This window comes from Hemibagrus wyckioides, linkage group LG15 (genome assembly GCF_019097595.1).
Source record: "Hemibagrus wyckioides isolate EC202008001 linkage group LG15, SWU_Hwy_1.0, whole genome shotgun sequence".
Classification (NCBI taxonomy): Eukaryota; Metazoa; Chordata; class Actinopteri; order Siluriformes; family Bagridae; genus Hemibagrus; species Hemibagrus wyckioides.
Window position 1 is genome coordinate 17,242,501 of NC_080724.1, and position 20,516 is coordinate 17,263,016.

The 20,516-nt window shown below is 40.3% G+C and overlaps 2 protein-coding genes across 4 annotated transcripts in view; both read right to left on the reverse strand.

Annotated features, from left to right (window-relative positions):
• g6pd (glucose-6-phosphate dehydrogenase) overlaps positions 1–4,013 on the reverse strand; it is a 12,963-nt gene extending 8,950 nt beyond the window's left edge. Inside the window, exons 1-3 of one of the 2 annotated variants that reach the window (XM_058409972.1) lie at positions 3,859–3,963; positions 3,659–3,692; positions 3,210–3,331 (exon numbers count right to left, since the gene is read on the reverse strand). In XM_058409972.1, coding sequence (XP_058265955.1) covers positions 3,210–3,331; positions 3,659–3,662 — 126 coding nt within the window. In that variant the 5' untranslated portion in view covers positions 3,663–3,692; positions 3,859–3,963. Of the gene's footprint in view, positions 1–3,209; positions 3,332–3,658; positions 3,693–3,858 lie in introns of both variants that reach the window. The other variant, XM_058409973.1, reaches the window with a different exon arrangement.
• Positions 4,014–7,629: 3,616 nt separating this feature from the next.
• Positions 7,630–20,516, reverse strand: part of dip2ba (disco-interacting protein 2 homolog Ba) — a 48,731-nt gene continuing 35,844 nt past the window's right edge. The window contains exons 14-39 of one of the 2 annotated variants that reach the window (XM_058409651.1): positions 20,351–20,415; positions 20,151–20,244; positions 19,803–19,922; positions 19,595–19,709; positions 19,373–19,512; positions 18,669–18,805; positions 18,504–18,584; positions 18,278–18,405; positions 18,081–18,195; positions 17,764–17,965; positions 17,394–17,506; positions 16,707–16,730; positions 15,130–15,210; positions 14,808–14,931; positions 14,249–14,370; positions 14,049–14,160; positions 13,841–13,950; positions 12,076–12,206; positions 11,681–11,849; positions 11,386–11,556; positions 11,027–11,088; positions 10,874–10,931; positions 10,707–10,781; positions 10,362–10,536; positions 10,109–10,232; positions 7,630–9,774 (exon numbers count right to left, since the gene is read on the reverse strand). In XM_058409651.1, coding sequence (XP_058265634.1) covers positions 9,522–9,774; positions 10,109–10,232; positions 10,362–10,536; positions 10,707–10,781; positions 10,874–10,931; positions 11,027–11,088; positions 11,386–11,556; positions 11,681–11,849; positions 12,076–12,206; positions 13,841–13,950; positions 14,049–14,160; positions 14,249–14,370; positions 14,808–14,931; positions 15,130–15,210; positions 16,707–16,730; positions 17,394–17,506; positions 17,764–17,965; positions 18,081–18,195; positions 18,278–18,405; positions 18,504–18,584; positions 18,669–18,805; positions 19,373–19,512; positions 19,595–19,709; positions 19,803–19,922; positions 20,151–20,244; positions 20,351–20,415 — 3,101 coding nt within the window. In that variant the 3' untranslated portion in view covers positions 7,630–9,521. The remainder of the gene's footprint in view (positions 9,775–10,108; positions 10,233–10,361; positions 10,537–10,706; positions 10,782–10,873; positions 10,932–11,026; positions 11,089–11,385; positions 11,557–11,680; positions 11,850–12,075; positions 12,207–13,840; positions 13,951–14,048; positions 14,161–14,248; positions 14,371–14,807; positions 14,932–15,129; positions 15,211–16,706; positions 16,731–17,393; positions 17,507–17,763; positions 17,966–18,080; positions 18,196–18,277; positions 18,406–18,503; positions 18,585–18,668; positions 18,806–19,372; positions 19,513–19,594; positions 19,710–19,802; positions 19,923–20,150; positions 20,245–20,350; positions 20,416–20,516) is intronic. The other variant, XM_058409652.1, reaches the window with a different exon arrangement.

The window sequence follows — 20,516 nt, forward strand, 5'->3', positions numbered from 1 at the left end:
AAAAGGAATTAATTAGATCAGACTGCTTTAGCAGAAATGCACACCTTAATAACATATTTATAGACATTTTAAAAAATATAATAGTTATAAAGTCAATAAAATTCTCCTACAGGGAAAAGGTAGCAATAATCAGCCAGGAGCTAGAATAATAAAAATACAGTGTAATGAAACTAACACAAAGTGACAAAACACACTTTAAAATCCTTTGGCTTCATAACAAAGTTATAAACTGTTATAAACACTGGGCTTTGCTGAGATAGTAGTGTCATGAAATGTAGCACAGTTACAGATACAGAGGTAAAATCACTCATGTCCTGTTCATCAGAAGTCACCTCTTAACACTTGACTGTCTCACTCTGGTATACTCCAGCATTTCTGTCTTTGTACAGATTTTTTTTATTGCATGAAATGAAAATTGAACACATGTTGCTGTTGTTTTTTCTGTGCAAATCAAAGAAATGTTGAAGTTTAAGGAAGGAAAAAGAAACCTGTGGTGAAATAACTGAGTGAATGGCACCGTGAAATGAGGAAGTGCCTCGGCAAATAGCAAAAAACAACAAATAGCAGTGAGCTAAGAGCATATATGAGTACATATTGACATACATGACCAGGCGGAGCTAAAGTAATATATGCAGGGATACATGCAGAAGAATGGAGCTGAGCTAATGAACTTCCAATTCATTGAGATTTTGTAGAAAGTCCAGAAAATAATAATCCAGACCAGAAGAGCATGACCTACAGTTCAGACAATACTAGTTTCTTGTCGCAGATTGTTTAGGGTGTGATGCAACCCAAGCACAACACACAACCTAGACAAGACTATCCTGTAAACCTCGGGTGCAAAACCAAGGCAAGGTGAATGAAGCTACAGTGAGGACAACAGTCACTCTGAAGGAGAACAGCAGCTGAAAGTGGAGTAAAGGTGCAATGGATAATCATTTGAAAAGCTCTGAATTACTGAGGAATGTTCAAAAGGCTCACTAGAAACAAAACCTTTCCTCAATAAGAGCTGTATGAAACCATTGAGGATTTTGGGGTGTGATGAGACCAAGATCAAGATACTGTATTCTGGGAAAACCCTAAAGCAGGTCATACATCAAATATGGTGGTGGTAGCACCATGCGCTGGGATGTGTTTCATCCTTAGAACCTGGGCTTCTTGTGAAAATTGAAAGGAGAATGGATGAAGCAATAACCAAGGATAGAACAAGGCAGCCCTGGTTCTGTCCCTCTAATACATTATGGTTAGTTATGAAGGCTGATGTTAGTGCAAGTGCAGTGCTACATCTGGTTGGAGGGATTTGAGAAGTTTTATGGCCATGACACATTTGGTGATACAGTTTTTTTCCGCCAAATATGAAACAAATAATTAGCTAAACAATACCCAACAGAGTTTGTTACCCAATTAAGTGTTACTTAATTAAATACAGGTACTCGTTACTCAAAATATAGAGTTGGCTTTACACAAAGTGTGCGCAAATGTCTTCCTCAAATTTTTTTCGGAATAAATTCGATAGGTTATATATTTTTTTTCAGTGTATTTCCTGATACAGCTGCATTCCAGCTTCAGATAACAAGACCTCTAGTGTCCCCGACAGACAAAGCTCTTCACATAGCCAACTCTCTTGCCCAAACAGGATTCTGACCCATTTCACACATCTCTCCATCTGTGGTAATCCTGTCTACTAACGTGCTGGCCTACATACCTGTATAGTCCTGGCATAGAGTTATCAGTACAGAAAAATTGTGAAAGCTGTATGGCCTTGCACAAAAGCAACAGTTTGGTAAGCAGTTACAAGGTCTGCTGAAGATCCTGTATCTTGAGGCCATTATTCCAAATGGGTTTTAAATGACTCGTCTGGCTCTGGCCTGGTGGTTATGGTAACTGCGTTTCTCAAGGCTGAGGTCTGTATGTAGCCTTTGTTCATGTAGGCCAATCTATATTTCTGTATTATTCTATATTTTGGGCTTTGGAGAGCACCTCAGATGGGAGGGATCTGATATGAGGTAGGTGAAGAAGTTCATTATACGTCACAGCCATCACCCTGAAATCCTCCTCATCTAACCATTGCAAAGGTATACTGTCTGTCTGTTCTCCAACAGAAACTCAGCCTTCTGTGTAACTTTTTCTAGATATCATGCATCCACAGGCCCTTTTGTAAAGAGCGATCCTTCAAGAACAACTCTAAAAGACCTGTGAGAGATTGTCTGATGTTTTAAGACAATCCCCTTTCCTCTTCCTTCTTGCTTAGCCTACACTCTGATTTCTTGTTATAACCAGATACATGGTCAAATAAGTTAATAAACAAGAACAAAGAAAGGAAATACAATTCAATAAACAAGAAAAGCAGAACCGATACACTTTTTTAGTACTGACAGAAAGGTTTTGTCCAGACAGATAGGATAGATTAGGTTCAGTTGCTGTTTATTTAAACATTAAGTCACATGTCCACGTGTCTGGGCACAGTGCCACACCCAAGCCTATCAGTGCTACAGTTACCTAGTTACCTGACCTTCCTTCTTCTGAGCAGGAAAAAGTGCTGACTGAGTATGATGCTGCAAAAGCGGGCTCAATAGCACCACACCTACTAAAGGGCGGGCCCTCTTTACCCGTCATAATAGACATTCATTTCAGTGTACTTACTATGCTTATATTTTGCGGATTACAGGGATGAAAACAAAGAATCACGAATCACGCTGCTTTATTCAAATATTAGCATTACGTAGGCTAAACATTATTGGGTTTTCCTCTTTCTGTGCTTTAGTCATTGCAATGATTGCTTTTTCTTTAGTTAATTTATCTAAAAATGCCTTGTTTCGAACATCTACCCCATCCTGTCCGAAAAGAACTTTTATAATGTTTAACCAATCAGTAGCCTGCTGCCATAATATCTGACCAATGAGCATTCAGTGCCATGACCGGCTGTGTTACTCAACTCCCATGTACTGTAAGACTCATATTTCCTCATTCATGTCTTTCTTTTCATTTATTGCGTAACTGAACCTCTACTTCCCTCTAAATGACTGAGCACAAATGAAATCCAGGTCAAAAGTGGGGTTTTTTTCACCCAAAAAATATGAGTAAGTAGCTTGTCTAAGGTGTAGAAATGGACAGAGGAAATTAATGATCTGAGATGGGGATCTGACAAAGGTATTTAGGATGTTTAGAAAGATTATGTTCACACTTTTCACTCATGACTTCGAACTTACTGATGCGCCCAAAATGATGAAGATATGGACATCAGACTGATGAAATTCTTTATCCTCATGCAGCTCTTTCCTCAGCTCCCCGAACACTTTGGAGCGAGACAGGGGCAGGTTACTCATCTTCTCTGCAAAAGGCATTCAAAGATTCGTGATCACTTGGACATCTTGCTTTCCGAACTTCTGCTATGATCTGGACTTCATCTATTAACTAGGCTTTAAGTGATTTTGTTGTTATTGTTGTTGTTTAGTTATCAGAACTTTTGCATGCACAAATCTTTAGAGATTGGAGAAGATATAAAAGCATCCTTGTTTAATGGAGGGAAGAATAAACAGGGCTCATATCTGTGCAGAAATCAACAGGTATGGTAATCAAGACCAACACCGTTAGAAACCATCGTTTTAAGGAGAAATGAGAAAGCATCAAGATATTTAACATTCAGCTGCTTCCTTACCCATGCTATTTTTTATTCCCTAGTTTTGGAACTTCTGTTAAGGTAAAACACACATACATTTTGTTTACACAGAATTTAATGCAAACCAGATTACAACATCACGAGCATCATATAAGCATCTACAATTTCAACCCTGTATTTCAAAAGGGATGAATTTTCCAGATTATATATGATTAAGAAACATATAATCATCTACTCACATGCACAGCTCGACGATGATACAGCAGCTGAGAAGAGACACAGAGCTGAGGTCAGAACTTACAGCACCACTACTGTCAGCCGAACGTATAAACAAAAATACCCGGAAGTCAAGACCAAGCACCATACGACCGTGAGCCAATGAAATAGTTCTGGGGGCGTGACCACTCCTAAACTCGCCCTGTGGTGGGATCCAGGGTTGCCAGATTGGGCTTCTTTTGGTCACGACTCACCGGGAAAAAAATGCCCTGGGCGGGTTGATAAAATCTGGGCTGGTTTTTGATGCAACTGGCGGGTTATTATTTTTGACTATAAACATGATGTTTTATTCATTTTCAATACACAACGGACTTTAACAATAGTGTAATATGTAATGTTGACGTTTTAATGAAATGGTTCAGTTTAGCCAATAAGGTTCAGGAGAGTCCTGTCCAGTCAGACGTCAGTCTTTATTAGTAACTCGTTAAGCCAAAGTTATTAACTGTTATAACTGTTTGTTATTGTATTGGTTATAACAGTATGCATTTTGAACGGGTTTTAGGCTGTGGAAATCTTCAGTCCAACCTGGCAACCCTGGTGGGGTCAGTGCTGCAAATTTAAAGGTATGTTCACACAGTAGCACAGTGTCAAGCAGCCATTCATTTTCGCGCGAGACAAAGCACGTTGAACTTTTATCAACTTTAATTCAGATTGCCTGTGACGTATACGGCGACAAATCCAAACGATTGGCTCGTATGATAGCTCGGGACCAATCGTGTGGCGCGCGTGGTACAACATTTTTTGTTCTTCCACCACCCTCTGCCCCCCCTCGACTGTATTTCCCAACTGCTTTTAATATATACCGTTTGACTCGAAAAAGAAATAAAAGCAAGCTCTATAGAGACAAAAATAAAGTTGAAAAGAAAATAGCAACGCTCATTGGTGTCTCAGGAGAGTGTGTGTAGCTAGCACAGTTAGCATGTGCTGCTAACAGGTTATTCAGGTACGCCTGGCACGTGACCTGCATTAAACAACCCCCATTTTTTTTTACTTTCCCCATGAAATAAACAGAATATTACACTTCATGACAAATAAATAATTTCCTGTGATTAAACTGTATTTGTAGATCATATTTTATCCAAGACTCTCATTAGACTCACTATTAGGTCAATTGAGTTCATCTCTGCTGCCTGAGGAGTTACCTGAGGGAGTGAAAAAATACTGAGAGGTTTTATGTCTCCACAGTTCGGTGTGAATTATAATAAAAATAATAAGAACAATAATAAGAAGAATGAAATTAAGGAAAACAACAGGATTTGAAGCACAACTGTTCCCTAAACAAATTAACCAAGATAAAATACTAGGGAATTCTAGCTCAGAATAAAGTCTGTAGAGAAAATGTAGAGAATTATTTCCCACTCCTATAAAATAGAATTAACCTTTTAAAACCTCATTCTAATGAAGTAGTTTAATATTAATATTATATATATATATTTTTTCCATTTTTATTTTGTTTGTTGGTGGTGCATGAGGTGAGTTTTTATGCTTAGCAGAAGATATACACTGATCAGGCACAACATTATGACCACCTACCTAATATTGTGTTGGTCCCCACTGCAAAAAAAACCCAGTCCTGACCCATCATGCACTGTGTATTCTGACACCTTTCTATCAGAACCAGCATTAAACCTCTTCAGCAATCTGAAGGGGCCAGCCTTCGCTCCCCACGTGCATGTTACTCCATTTCATGAAGTAGCAAACCAGCAATTGTAAGCTGAAATCTTAATATTGAAGGTAAAAACAATTTTAAAATTTGTATATTTCTTTTAGAATTCTTTCTGCAATGTCCACAATCCATTAGATCAAAATTGTGTCCATTAAAATTATATTTGACATTGCAGTTGTAGACAAATCAGGTCTGGAGAACGACCACATAATGGAAAAACTACTTTTCAAACCATTTCTATTGACATTTTTTTCCTCTTGACCCTTCGAATAGTTCAATTACACTAACATTTTTCTTATTACAAACATATTTCATCCAGCCTTTTTTTTTCCATGCAGAAATTAGAGGAGATACACAGCTGAGATACTGTAAATTACATCGTAATATATGTTGTGGGAACCAAAGCCTACCAGAGCTCAGTTATTAATAAGACTGGATTGAGTGGCTTTGTAAACACGTGGTATGTTGTTACTCAAACCATCAGCTTACCTGCTATTTTAAACCATTCTTAACCACTTACCTAATGTTAGTTTAGAAGATAAGTAGCTTAGTAAATCCACCCATAGCGTCATGGTGTTTACTGTTAGTCAAATAGTCTTAAGAGAATGAGGAAGAAGTATGCTTAAAAAAATAACACATGCATAAGTACAGTAGTACTAGCTTAGATTTCAGCTATACTGTTCCCTAAATGTACAGCTTCCTTACATTTCTGCCGGAATTTCTTCTTCCTTTGAAATAAACCCCTTTCATAAATAACCATATAGTAAAACAGCTGTAAAGAAAGCTGCATATGTACCTACCAGGATGTTTTTGGAAGGAGGGATGATACTCTGGGAAGAGGAGAATATGTGATAATTAAACACACACACTGGAATAATCCAAGCTCAGGTCCAGGAACCAGGGTTTAAACCTGAGAAGTGTGTATACTCAGGATTCCCTGCAGTAACAAAAGTTGGAAAAGCAGTAACTGGAGATGAATGAATGAATCAGTCAATAAATGAAACAAATGAATGAGCTTGACTCACAAACTAACAAAACATTGGTTTGTCAAAGGGCTGCCACAAGATTAATGCAAGCCACAAATGAACAGATCACATGGGTGGACTGACTAGCGCCCAGTAATACTGCAGCACCCAATACACTCATAGCACACACATGTATGTCGATGGTGTATTGAGAACAATCTGGCTACAACTTGTGGTACTGCAGCGGTCACTCTCCACTGATACATGGTTTAGAGCTGGGGTGTCGAATCTTATCCGCAAGAGGGACGGTGTGGGTGCAGGTTTTCATTCGAACCGAGCAGAAGCCACACTTTTACACAACTGTACACCAATATGGCAAATTTCCCGATTTTATAATTGTATGCTATTAGTACATAATTTATTTTAATTCTATGCAGTTCCAATGAAAATTTTCCTTGTGAATAGATTTTGTAAACAATTAGAACTATAGATGATCATTAGCAATATTATTTAAGTGAATTGGGATTGAAATACCCAGGCATAACATTATGACCACCTGCCGAATACTGTGTTGGCCCCCACCTTTCTGCCAAAACGGCCTTGATCCATCATGCACTGTGTATTCTGACACCTTTCTATCAGAACCAGCATTAACTTCTTCAGCAATCTGAGCAACAGTAGCTCGTCTGTTGGATTGGATCACACGGGCCAGCCTTCACTCACCACATGCATCAATGTGCCTTGTGGCCGCCCATGACCCTGTCGCCGGTTCACCACCATTCCTTCCTTGGATCACTTTTGATAGATACTGACCACTGCAGACCGGGGAACACCCCACAAGAGCTGCAGTTTTGGAGATGTTCTGATCCAGTCGTCTAGCCATCACAATTTGGCCCTTCATCAAACTCACTCAAATCCTTACGCTTGTCCATTTTTCCTGCTTCTAACACATCAACTTTGAGGACAAAATGTTCACTTGCTGCCTAATATATCCCACCCACTAACAGGTGCCATGATGAGATCATCAGTGTTTTTCACTTCACCTGTCTGTGGTCATAATGATCGGTGTTTTGTAAAATGATCAGAAATAAGACATCAGACAGTCTATTTAATAAGTTTAATTAAATGGGCATTCAAGCTCTGCATTGAAATTAATGGATTTGCAAAAAAAATAAAATAAAAATAAAAAAAAAATAAAAAATAAAAACCCAAAAACCTCAATCCGGTCTGTCAGAACAGTCTCCTAAAGGGCACTAAGATTAAAGTTCAGTTCTCAGACGAATTCAGTTTGCAGTTTGCCTGAACAGATGAAACCAGAATTAGCAGCTGACAGTCAGAGTCCACAGAATCGAAACCTCTTCTCTCACAGATTAATCTGTACAAATCGATTTGCATGTGTTCATAATGCAAAATGGACATTGAACAGCGTGTAAACAGTAAAGCAATGTAAAAGCTGGCAGACTAAAAATCATTCCTTAAATATTGCCATTTCTATTAAACGGTGAGGGGAAAGTAATGTTTTATTTTGAACAATACTGCCATCATGATGGAATGGGTAATATGTGCACACACATTAACTAAAATTTCAAAAGCACACAGAAAAAAATAATAATAATAAAAAATAAAAAGACAGAACGTGCAACTGAATTGTATTTTTTTTCTGAGACAAAAATGTGTAAAATAGTTACTTTTTTTTTTTTTTTTAATAATTATTCTTTTTTTTAAGCCAGTGATGAGATTTACCCATCAACTACAAGAGATCAGTCAAGTTTAAGGGGACCGTGATGACGTGTCCGGTTGATTATACAGTAACACCCAGTGAGACACTACGATATCCTACACACACACACACAGACGAAGCCTTCCAGATTTTCGCCAGTCCACAGTCCCTTTGATACCAGTACAAAGTATAAGTACAGCAATACAAATAAAAGGATAAAACATACATACAAAAGTAAAATTTCCACAGGTTTCATAAGGCATGGAAGTTTGTCTTGAAACTTTTTCTTTTCACTCTAAGTGTACATTAGTTCACTGCATATAAATTTCAAAGATAGAAATCCAATCGACTTGTGCTTCCTATGAGGATCCTTTAAAAGCTATTTATCACACTGGTTATCAAATGCTGTGCATTACTGTTGGCAACGTGAGTTATAAAATCTATTACTTAACAGAGGTTTTGGATGTAAACCTTTCACTTTCCACCTTAAAACAACTAGTAGTTCTGAGTAAAAGACAAAATATATGAGAGCAAAGCAAAATCTGCATGTCAAACTAGCACAGTCTATGACGCTGGTGATCCTGATGCTGCTAATACTCGACGTTGTCCGTGTGATGTTTTGTCCAGCAGGGGAGAAATGGTGCCTGAAGTTCAGAGTGAGCACCGGATGAGGGTTTTTTTTCAGAAGCCCTCTTGAATCAGGACAGTGTTTTTTGCCCATGCATAATATGATCCCAGATCGCACCAATCCAGACCGGTTTTCTCCCCGGATGGACAAAATATGCTGCAAGACATCTTTTAATTTTGTTTGCACTTATAGAATGAAAAATTAAGGACACCCTCCCCCACAAAAAAAAAGGCTCAAAAGGAGGAGGAATAAAGTGCAAGGACAAGTTTTATGTGCAAGTCCCACTAGTCTTCTGTCTGGTCTCGAACCAGAGCGCAGGGTCTTTAGGGTTGGTGAAACTAACTGCCCTACTGAAGAGGCAACTGCAAGCAGTCAATAACCTGCAACTTTTTTTTTTTTTTTTCTGCCTTCGTGCTCTTCAAAATGGCTGTTGGCAAAGTTGCGAGTTAAAAAACATGGCGGAGTTAACCTGTTAGTCTAGCACAAGGAGAAAAAGAGCACCTCCTGCAAACGATGCTGATGCCGTCTGATGCCACGTCTCATGTTATCGAGAGGCACAGAGAGGATTAGCTGATGGTGGTCCCCTGCTTGGGAAAGACTGGCGATATTTATTTTTTTTATGATCCCCTGAAGAAGCTCCCGTCAGCTCACATGTTGTAGGCCACGTAGATGGGGTCCAGTTGGTCAGCCAGGAAGGAGTCCCGCAGGTGCATGCGCTGTTTCTCCCCCCGAGAGTTGATGGGGATGACGCCGGGGTCCACGACGACCACCACCCCCACGATCAGGTGGTGCTCCTCCAGAACCACTCCAGTGATCAGGGGCACCAGATCCAGAGCTTCCTGCTCAGAGCCGCTCAACTCAGCCACCACTACCAGCAGGTTGGTCCAAGTGAACACGGCGCTGTAGGGGAAGAAGTCCAATCAGTCTAATCACTCAACAATGACTGATTATCATCTGTCCGTATTTTCATCCCAGAAATGGTCTTGTACACATTATACAATACACAGTATCAAGTATGAACAAAGTGTGTACATGGTTTTAATTCTGGAATAAAATGTTCCACGATGAAAACCACGATGTTTCTCAATTAACTTAACCATATATTTTTAATGCTACATATTGTATTTCATGACTGTTTATGTCCATTGCTTGGAGCTTACTCAAACATGTTAATAATAAAGTGTTCAAATCCATTTAACTAGCAGTGCATGATAGCCACATCCTGCTCTCTCACCTCTCTGCAATGCTGCGATGAGCCCGTGATATCGAAGTCTCAATATCAATGGGGTGATAGCGCAGACCGCGCAGCTCTAACGTCTCATCCAGTGAGCCGACCACAAACAGCGCATCATGACGATCTAAAGGATAATCAAAAGAATTTTATAATCCTCCTTATACCTATATATAACATAGATTCCGACTGCGTAGATTATATTGATTGCGTAGCATACACAGTACAGTTACTGTAAACTTTTTAAAAGTCTGACCTCCAGTAGCATCCAGTAGCTCGGTCCTCGTGATGAAGCCAAGATATCCGGTCCTGGCCCACAGTGTCTGAGTCTCACCAAAGCTCAAGTTCGTGTTGAAGTGATCAGCCTGTAGGTTCTCCTCTCCATAAATGGTGTAGTAGCCACTGGCATTGTGAGGGCTGTTCACCCAGATCTGTGACAGAAATTGAAAATGAATGGAAAAATCTGTATGAAAAATATATACTATTTCTTCTGTTTTTAATTAAACCATTGCTACAACACTTACCTTCTATTTCTTTAACCTTGCTTTCTATCAAGACTAGAGATTATTTGCAGTGTGTGTGTGTGAGAGAGACATATTACCTCGCCAAGATGCGAGTCTCCAAGTGGTCCCTTAGTTTCTGGGTTGACAATAATTACTCGTACTCCTGGAAGAATCTGAGAGCAAACACAACACAAACTTACATTCCATCCTGATTTATTAATATTCTCAAACAAACAGCTGACAGAAAACAAGCAAATATGCTTACAGTTCCTGATTCCATGAGGGGCAGACTCTGAGGAGCTCCTCTCTCCACCAGCCTCACCCTGCAACACACACACACACACACACACAGTTTATCATGTATGTCTCCCTGGAGATTGGAGATTGACATCACTTGGCTGAGGCAGATCATCCTTACCGGTCGTGGCGGAGGGATTTCATGTCTACGTAAACAGTGGAGGGATCTGGACCGGCCGTTCCCTATATATACAAAATAAAAGCAGAAAATAGATCTAAAAACACAAACTCTATATTTACCTTAATCTCATTTGATAAATCAATATTTATCATAATAAATATCTCAATATACAGTGTTATGTGCAATATTTATCTTAATAAGTGAGTGAGAGAGTAAGTGATTATTTAAAAGGTACATATATAATATTTAAAATGGATGGATTGTGGGTAAATAAGGTAAATACTGAACTCAGCTGCTGCTTTGTGTGTGTGTGTGTGTGTGTGTATGTGTGTGTGTGTGTAGTTGCTGCAGTAGCTGACCTGCAGGCCGATGGCCAGGTTGACTCGGGAGCCGAACGCAGTGCTTACAGCGCGTGATGAAAGGCCTAGGTCTTTGAACAGCTTGGAGAAGGATTGTGTGAGTGTCAGCCGTGGCCGTTCCTCTGCCACCACAACACAGCTCCTTACGCATGACAGATTCACACCCCGAGTCTGCAATCCAACACTACTATCAGTCTCACACACACAGGGGAACGGAACACTCCAAAGCTCAAAGAGAGGCATGCATGGTGCTAAATAAGTGTGACAGAATGAGATACTGTGTGTGTGTGTTCACCTTCAGAAGCTCAGTCTGCGTTCCCAGGCTCTTGGTGCAGAGCTCCATGACAGAGTAGGAGCAGAAGGTGTCTCTGATCTTATACTGACTGAGTGTGCTCAGCCACAGAGAGGGAGAGGCCTCCAGTTCCATCGGGGGAATCAGGATGGACTGATGACCTGAATATACACTGCAACCACGCGCACACACACATGCAGAGAAAGAGAGAGAGAGAGAGACAGAAAGAAACATAATGATGAGGTCAAAATATAAAAGTTAGTTAGGTCAAGGTTTGACTTCAGTGTAGGCATATCATTTTGTAGCCATGTTAATACATTAATCGATAGAAGGATGTCACAAAGGCAGTAAAGGTGTGTGCGTGTTTCTAAAATTAGTGGTTAATGGTTGTGTCTTACCTAGAGAGGCACCAGAGGACAAAGCCAAGGCCGCAGTAGGGGTCGAGGCAGATGGCCACCTGTCTGGAGGAGTAGAGCTCACACTGAAGTTTAATAGAGCGACACAGAGCACTCACTGCGGCATGAGAGATCTGGAACAGACAAACAAACATACAGAATTCATATTAGTGTGAGAATACTCAATACATGCAGATAATGCTAATATACAGGTGTTCCTAATAGTGGATGATGAGTGTATGTTACAGTATAATGTTATATCCCTATAGTTATGCATACACATGAATACTGAGTGATATTTTTGTTGAATATACAAACAGGAAACCACTAGAACACCAAATGATCACTGCTTCTTCTTCATCAAGACAAGTCAAGAAGCTTTTGTCATTTCGGCCATATATGGCTGATGCTATATATTTCTCCAGGACACTGATGCTACATGAGACACACAGTATTAATATAAAGTGCAAACAATGCAAGGTATAAAGCTGTGCAAGACGAGAGACGGTGCAAACAGACAATACAACCAATACATGATAGATACAATAGATAAAATAGCGCCGGCTGGTATAGAGTCTGTTGTTCTAAATGCAAATAAGGATGCTTTGTTTTGTAAATATATGTAGATATATGATATTCACTAGTTAATGTGTGGGAATGTAATGATGAACCGTTTTTATATGTTGTGATAGGTGCCAATACATCTTCAACACACGAAGTAAAGTCCAACATGCAACCAAACACAAGATAGAGCAAAGGTGCTATGCAGTCTTTCTATCTAAGATGAACATACACAGTGTGGACACTTTAGTCTTTCACTCTATTGCATCATGTTTTCTGTGGATTACATGTAATATGTACACCAATCAGGCATAACATTATGAGCACTAAGAGGTGAAGTTGATTATCTCCATCATGGCACCTGTTAGTGGGTGGGATTATATTAGACAGCAAGTGAACATTTTGTCCTCAAAGTTGATGTGTTAGAAGCAGGAAAAATGGGCAAGTGTAAGGATTTGAGCAAGTTTGATGAAGGGCCAAATTGTGATGGCTAGACCACTGGATCAGAGCATCTCCAAAACTGCAGCTCTTGTGGGGTGTTCCCGGTCTGCAGTGGTCAGTATCTATCAAAAGTGGTCCAGGGAAGGAACAGTGGTGAACCGGCGAGAGGGTCATGGGCGGCCACAAGGCTCATTGATGCGCGTGGGGAGCGAAGGCTGGTCCATGTGATCCGATCCAACAGACGAGCTACTGTTGCTCAAATTGATCTAGAAGTTAATGCTGGTTCTGATAGAAAGGTGTCAGAATACACAGTGAATGATGGGTCTGGCATCAAAAGGGGGACCAACACAACATTAATCAGGTGTCATAATGTTATGCCTGGTCAGTGTACATGTATGAATATGTAAGAAAAATAACAACGTAAAGGATCAACCATCATACCACCCACTACTATCTGTTTTAGTTATTGTAATCAGAATTAAAAGTGTGAAGATGCTGAATAATAAGAAGAAGCCTATATATTACAGCACAGTGAAATTCATTTCTTTGCATACAAAGGAGTGCAGGGTCAGCAATGATACAGCATCCTTGGAGCAAAGAGGGCTTTGCTCAAGGGCCTGGAAACCTTGCAGTGCTGGGGGCTTGAACTCCGATCTTCTGATCAACAACCCAGAGCCTTAATTGTTTGAACAACTACCGCCCTTAAACAAAAAACATGAGAGAGCTGAAAGCAGTCCCCCTATAAGATGAGAAAGAATGAATTTACCTTCACGCCTGTCAGCATGCCAGTAGTGGACACACTGAAGTCCAGGTAGGCCAGCATCTCAGGTGTGGGAGGCTTATAGATGTTAGGTGGCCGCTTTTTTGGAAGATCATCTACACATGCAGCGAGAACAGGGATATGGGTGTGTGTGTGAGCGAGTGAGACAATCAGATTGTGTAACATCTTCATTAGGAATGAGTTACGCTCTTACCTGTGTCTATGATAGTGGGCCATGTCTTGACATTCACACTGGCTGCAGCTTCTTTAGATCTTAAAGTCTTCATGAGAGCCTGAGTGGTCAGGATGCAGGCTGCTTTGCTCACCTACAGAGATCACGCGTGTTATATTACACACATACATATTAACATGAGTGATACAGGGATCTGAGAGAGTGCTGTGTGTATAACTCACGTCTATGATCATGCGCACTGTGGGAAGTGTAGCCGCCAAGTTCTGGGGGTGAGGAGGTCGGACAGTCACTGGAATACAACCAGCGTACAGACAGCCGTAGAAAGCAGCGATAAGGTCAATGCCTGTAAAGAAGAGGAACAGAAAATGTCAGACTCGCAAAACATAATTATCATCTAACATATTGCATTATGTAGTAGCCAAAGGTCTGGGCCCAGCACTAGAAGTGTTTTTACATATAAAAGAAGTAAAAATTGTTGACCAAACACATTACAGTTCAGACTAAGTGACTTAAATTTCAAAACATGGATTTGAAAAGGCACAGATCTAGGATCCTCTACCAACGTTCCTTCTAGAGATTTAGCTGTACTAATTTGAAGGTTCGAACTACAGCGACACAATACCCCTTGAACAAAGCATATGCACACTAATGAGCATCTTGTGTGAGAAATATAATGTGGCAAATCTGTACAAGTTTATTATTCCTAAAGAAGTTCCTGAAGACTCTATGGGACTCTATGAGACTGAAGTCACTTCTAATCATCAGGGAGTAACGCAGTACCAGGAGGGTAGAGCAGCACCACATTGTCTCCAGTGTTGATGCCTCCTCTCTCCAACAGCGCTGCTGTAATCTTCTCAGCTCGTTTGTGAAGCTGTACACATGTGGCTGTGCTCACTGTTGCCCCCTGCAGGACAAGATGGCAAACATCATGGTTAACGTGCGTGACGAATGAGAGCACAGTTAATGAATCTAGAGGGTTTAATCTGGCAATTTTATAAAACAGAAACAGAAAATATCTGTTAAGACTTTCTGTAATCTGGGATGTATATAAATAAAAGATAACTGGACACACTGGTGAATAATTCATATTCTTCTTTCTCACCTTGGCATTGAGGAGCATGTAAAGGACATGGTCAGGGTCACTCTGTGCTCTCGACTGCAGCGCCTCTGATAGGAACTGATGCTGTAATTCAGGAGAGGACAGCAACCATGAAATAAGACTAGTATTTCACTCCATTACCTAGAAAAAGCTTTAACATTTAGGCAATCGTCATATTCACAGTATTACACTTTGCAAGAACATACTAGGTAAAATCACCAGGAAGTACAGGAAAAGACAAAAACATTTAATGCAATAGCTTGGTCAAAATATGTGTGTATAATTTTCCACAGTCTTCACCCCTTTCTCCAAATTGATTCAAACAGCAAAGACATATCCGGGTGTCTGAAATGCACTTCTTTAGTTTTAAAGCCAGAACAAAGTTGCATCATTATCACACGCTTGCGTCAAAAGGCATCGTTTGTAAATAAAGTGCTTGATAAATAACATGATCTGTATTAAAAATAAAATCTAACTGGAAACTACATAATCTGAGTCACTTCCAACATTGTCTCATGTATAAATTACACATCCTTAATTAAGTGGCATACAATTATGTGCGCAATAATAAAGATATTCTGTCCTCAAGATGACCGTTAGCTGTGTAGCAAAGTGATTTCTAGCTAGATTAACCGTCTAAAGAAACAAATTTCAGTTACCAAAAATGCCTTGGATGATTTGACCTCATTCGGAGTAAGGGATGAAAACTGTACAGATCTCATCTTTGTCCAACCCATTTCATTACAAAAGAACGATTGAATTGAAGAAGCAGCATTATGAATACAGGATATGTGTTTCACACTGTCACACATCACATACACACACAAACAGGAAGAGCAAGGTCATGCAGAAAGCAAGCGTTGCTCACTATGCCTATATGGACTATACAGACCTTATATTTGCGTACATGTATGTATTTCTACTGCTGCTGCATTCTAAAGGGTTTAAAGGGCTTTTGTTATTCTTTAACACAGTTTGCAAGGAGAAGAAACCTAGCTTCTGTTGCATTTACAAGTATGGATCTATGTACAAAATAAACTATAAAACATCACTTGTAACAGAAGGATCAGGATCTTTTACTTGTTAAAAGAAACGTATAAAACTAACAGAATAATCTGATGAATAAATTATGAACAAAATAATTTGATTAAGAATATTCAAATAAAACCTTATCTGCTCAAATCATATAATCTAAATATCAGTGCTCATGGAAACAGCCATGTTATATGGACTGTTAGTTGGCAGATTTGTTAGATTAGTTAAGAGTCTGCTTATGTGCTGCCTCGGCTGAATATAACGACTCGAGCAGATGGTAGTGGCAGCCGCACACAGCGTGTGAAGTGCATGTTTGGTTTCATCGGTGGAAGAGAATGCAAGCAGATATTATATTATTCCACTCTCATTATTAGAATGAGTTACTGAGAAAAGCTTCAGTTATCGTTGTAGAACCCTGATGAAACTAAGGCGGTCATAAGTATGGCTTTGTGTGTGGCTGGTGGTACAGGAGGGTCATAGCTCAGGCCAAAACACACACAGACACACACACACACAGTTTAGGGCTGCTAAGCAGTCAGGCTTACCATCTTCATGGGCCATGTACAGAGCTAGAGGCCCATGTAAACAGAGTGGAAAATAAAGAGAGCAGCAGTCACGCCCCATTGCACTGGGTTCATCTCATGCTATTTGATTATACTTTTGCTGGCACTAAACCAGGCATATCAGGATGAAACATGCGAGTGATTGAGCTACAGTAACCCAAGTCCTTGACACAATGTTGATTATTTTCCAATTACAGTTTCCAACTCCTTTTATACCACAACAATATGCAAACATTTTTTAAAAAGAGCAACACTGTATTTTTATTTAATATGGTGTAATGTTACAGTTACAGTTGCTTTAGTGTATTTGTTACTGAAATATAGAAAAGCCCCATTCCTAAGGGCTTGATATAAACCTTATCCAATTAGCAAGGACCACTGTCCGAGCTAACGTTATACAAAATAAATCAAACCCATCTGACCATTCAGATCTGAACATTCAACAGTACTGTATGCACTCACTGTATGAAAGAATTAAAAACAAATATCCTTTGATGCATTAACAAACAAAGCAAATCAGTGCCCTGAGGCAATAGTATTTTACATGATTCCTAGCTCAACATGCATCATTTGGTGTAATGTTATAAAAAGAATTCGTTTCAAGCTTTATTTTAACGGTCAGATGTTGGTGCCATTCAGCAAGACCTGAGTCTTATGTAATCTACACACCTTCCTGGACATGTCCTGATCATCAATGATGCCCAGCTCCCTGCCTGCAGCCTGGGCAATCCTCTTCCCTGCCACCAAGTTCCCTACCATGATGGAGGCTGGACCTACTCCCACTGTACAAAGACAGAATGACACAAAATCTGGTGATGAATACACACATAATCCTACACAGACAGACAGACACTTTATTCACATTTATGGGAAATTTACAACAATATCCTGACAACAATATGAGAACAAATAAATAAATTACATACATTTTCCAGAACCTCTTTTTATATCAGGTTATATAAGGTATATAAGGTTGCTCTGAAGCTATGAGGCTAATGAAGCAAACAAAAGAGAGAAACTGAAGACTAAAAGTCAGTACCTGGTTGTTTCTGACGGGGTTTGGGCAGGTTGGTCACACAGGTGTGAGGGCACATGAGGATGTTGCAGGGATGCAGGGAGCCCTCCACAAAGCAGTGCTTCGTCTCAGACACGTGAATGCCACCCAGAGGGGTCTTTGGCAAAGTGTTGGCTGGGACTAATGCTAAACAGTACAAGCCCACTTGATGGATAGTGTCTATAGCCTGGGGGGGGAAAGGTCATTAATACAGTGAAAAATTACCAGTGGAATATATTTTACATTTAAATACATGCTTTCAAGATTATGATCGTTGTTGGCCAAGAAAAGAGAAATGAGACCTGTAGAACTCGACTCATCCACTGGAAGCTGTCCTCTTCGTTGGCATCAGGCCTCTGCTCGGCTACGATCACAATCCTCTCATCATAAAACACTGTGACTGAGAACACTGCAATCCTGTAACACACACACAGCTTTCAGAACTCTCAAAGGCTTGTTGTTTTGCATTTCAGAAGTGTGGCACAGCTAAAGAACTCACCTTCCTCTGTAGACTGTTTTCACCGGCTCTACAGCAAGAGCTGTGGCCACCAAGTCATCTGCGTTATGCCTACGCCCACTGACCATGAGCAGTCCTTCAGTTCTCCCGACAACAAACACCAGACTGCCCTGAGGGAAAAAAAAGACAACACACACAATCATCAAAACAAGAACAAAGTAGAACAACAAGCCAGATTTATACCAGGACAGAGTTAATTAGGTCTTACCGGACCCACAAAGCCCAAGAGTCCTGTACGGGTGAAGGGTGTCTCTCCTATCGGAGTTCCACCAGAGTTCACAGGAATCACCTAGAAAGCGCAAAAATAGAGCTCAAAGATGCACATACCTTAAAACTTCTTCAGTAATGTAGGATTAAGATTTGATGTCCGCACCTCAAACGTGTTCTTGGTGACCCCTGGTAAGCCATAATACATGGTGCCACCAGCTCGAGAGTTCAGAACAATCTCACCGATCTCGTCTGTTTTACACAGCATGGGAGGCCCTTCTGGCTTGACTATACACATCAGAGCTAAAACACAAACATGAACCATAAGGTTACGTCATCACTCCTTGCAAATCTTCCTGATTTATGTCTGTTCAAATCTGTTCTATCCAAGTATCATTTTTCATGTGATCAATGTCCATTATTCATTACACATTTTGCTTTACACAGATTTACACATGCACTGCTCTGTAATTATAATCTGCAGTATTATAGGCAGTAATCTGCATTATTATTACGACAAGCTAGTCTTCTTTGCATTGCTATGCTTCATCACTTGTAGATTAGCTGACGGTTATGCAAAACATCCAGTCGTGTACAACACATTCTTTCCATCTTCCACAGAAGCTATTTTCCTCTGAATGTTATGATCTATATTAGTATCATTCCTCTTTTTGACAGGGATGACATTTGTGCTTATGATGACGAGCATAGCTGTTTGGATTCGGTCGTGCGTAGAGACCACACAACCTCCAGGAAAATATAAGTGTATTTCTCTTCTGTGCTTAAATTGTCTTCTGCTTCACTTGTAAGCGCCTTTAGATAAATGCTAAATAATTTATATTTAGAGAGCAGAAGAGTGTGTAATCTCACCTCCAGGCATGACATGGCCCACATCCTGCACAGTCAGAGCAGAATTCTTGTCCTCCGTGTTGACACGGATCACTCCATGACTCAGTCCACCCATAGACAGGACAGCTCTGGCAGGGAGAGGAGCACCAGGGACACCGGGCCTAAACACACACACACACACACACTCAGAAACTGTTGAGGGAAATATTGTCTTAAGGTACAAAAGTTGACTTCTGTACATACCTGCGTATAGCGACAGTCAGGGCCTCGGGAGAAGAGGCACAGGGACAAATCACCTCAGGCTTCAGGCCGTGAGTCTGGAACACGTTCAGGAAGGCATCGCATGATGACACAGACCCTATAACACACACACACATTGATACAAGCTTTAGACAAGTTGAATAAGATTGAGAAGTTTGCTTATGAAGTTAACAATGATTATATTCCTCACAGGGATTAGCACCATCAGCTACAATGAGCATGCGCAGGGAGGATAGGTTGATGTCCTTCTGGTCTCGATGAGCCATCATGGCCCAGTGCAGATCCCGACATTTCACCAAAGCTACACGTGCTGTGTGCAAACAAACACAGACATTTTAGGCAAACTGATTTGCTTCACATGGTTTAGCAGACTTTTTTCTGAATGTTACACTTAAGTGCACATTTAAATACTGCCCCAAGTGTCTACGATTCTGCTTCGTGCTTCCAAATATTTTTTTCTATTTGTATAGGTTAAAATGAGTAAAACCAGATTCTGAAAAGGAGGACAGGTGATACAGGGTGAAGATGCCATTCTGACCTTTGCTGACATGAACTCGCTGGACCCAGGATAGAGGACAGGCCTTCATGACAGCGTAGGGCACACTGATGGTGTGAATCCTGTTCATTACACTCTGGAGAAATAATCCACAGGAGTTAGGAGCAGCTTCCACATAGCTTTCAGACCAAATATATTGTATTTGCTGACATTTAACATGGAGCAAAGAGAATTAAACTCACTGTCAGGACCCCATGCCATAGGCCCATGTCTTTCTTGAAGTCCAGAACATTGACCAGTGTTTCTCCTAAAACCACACACAAAGATTTATAAGAATACATATTTAAGCCAGCGTGCATTAAGCGGTCTTAGCTCATTCACACTAATCTCATCATGAAGTACATGCTA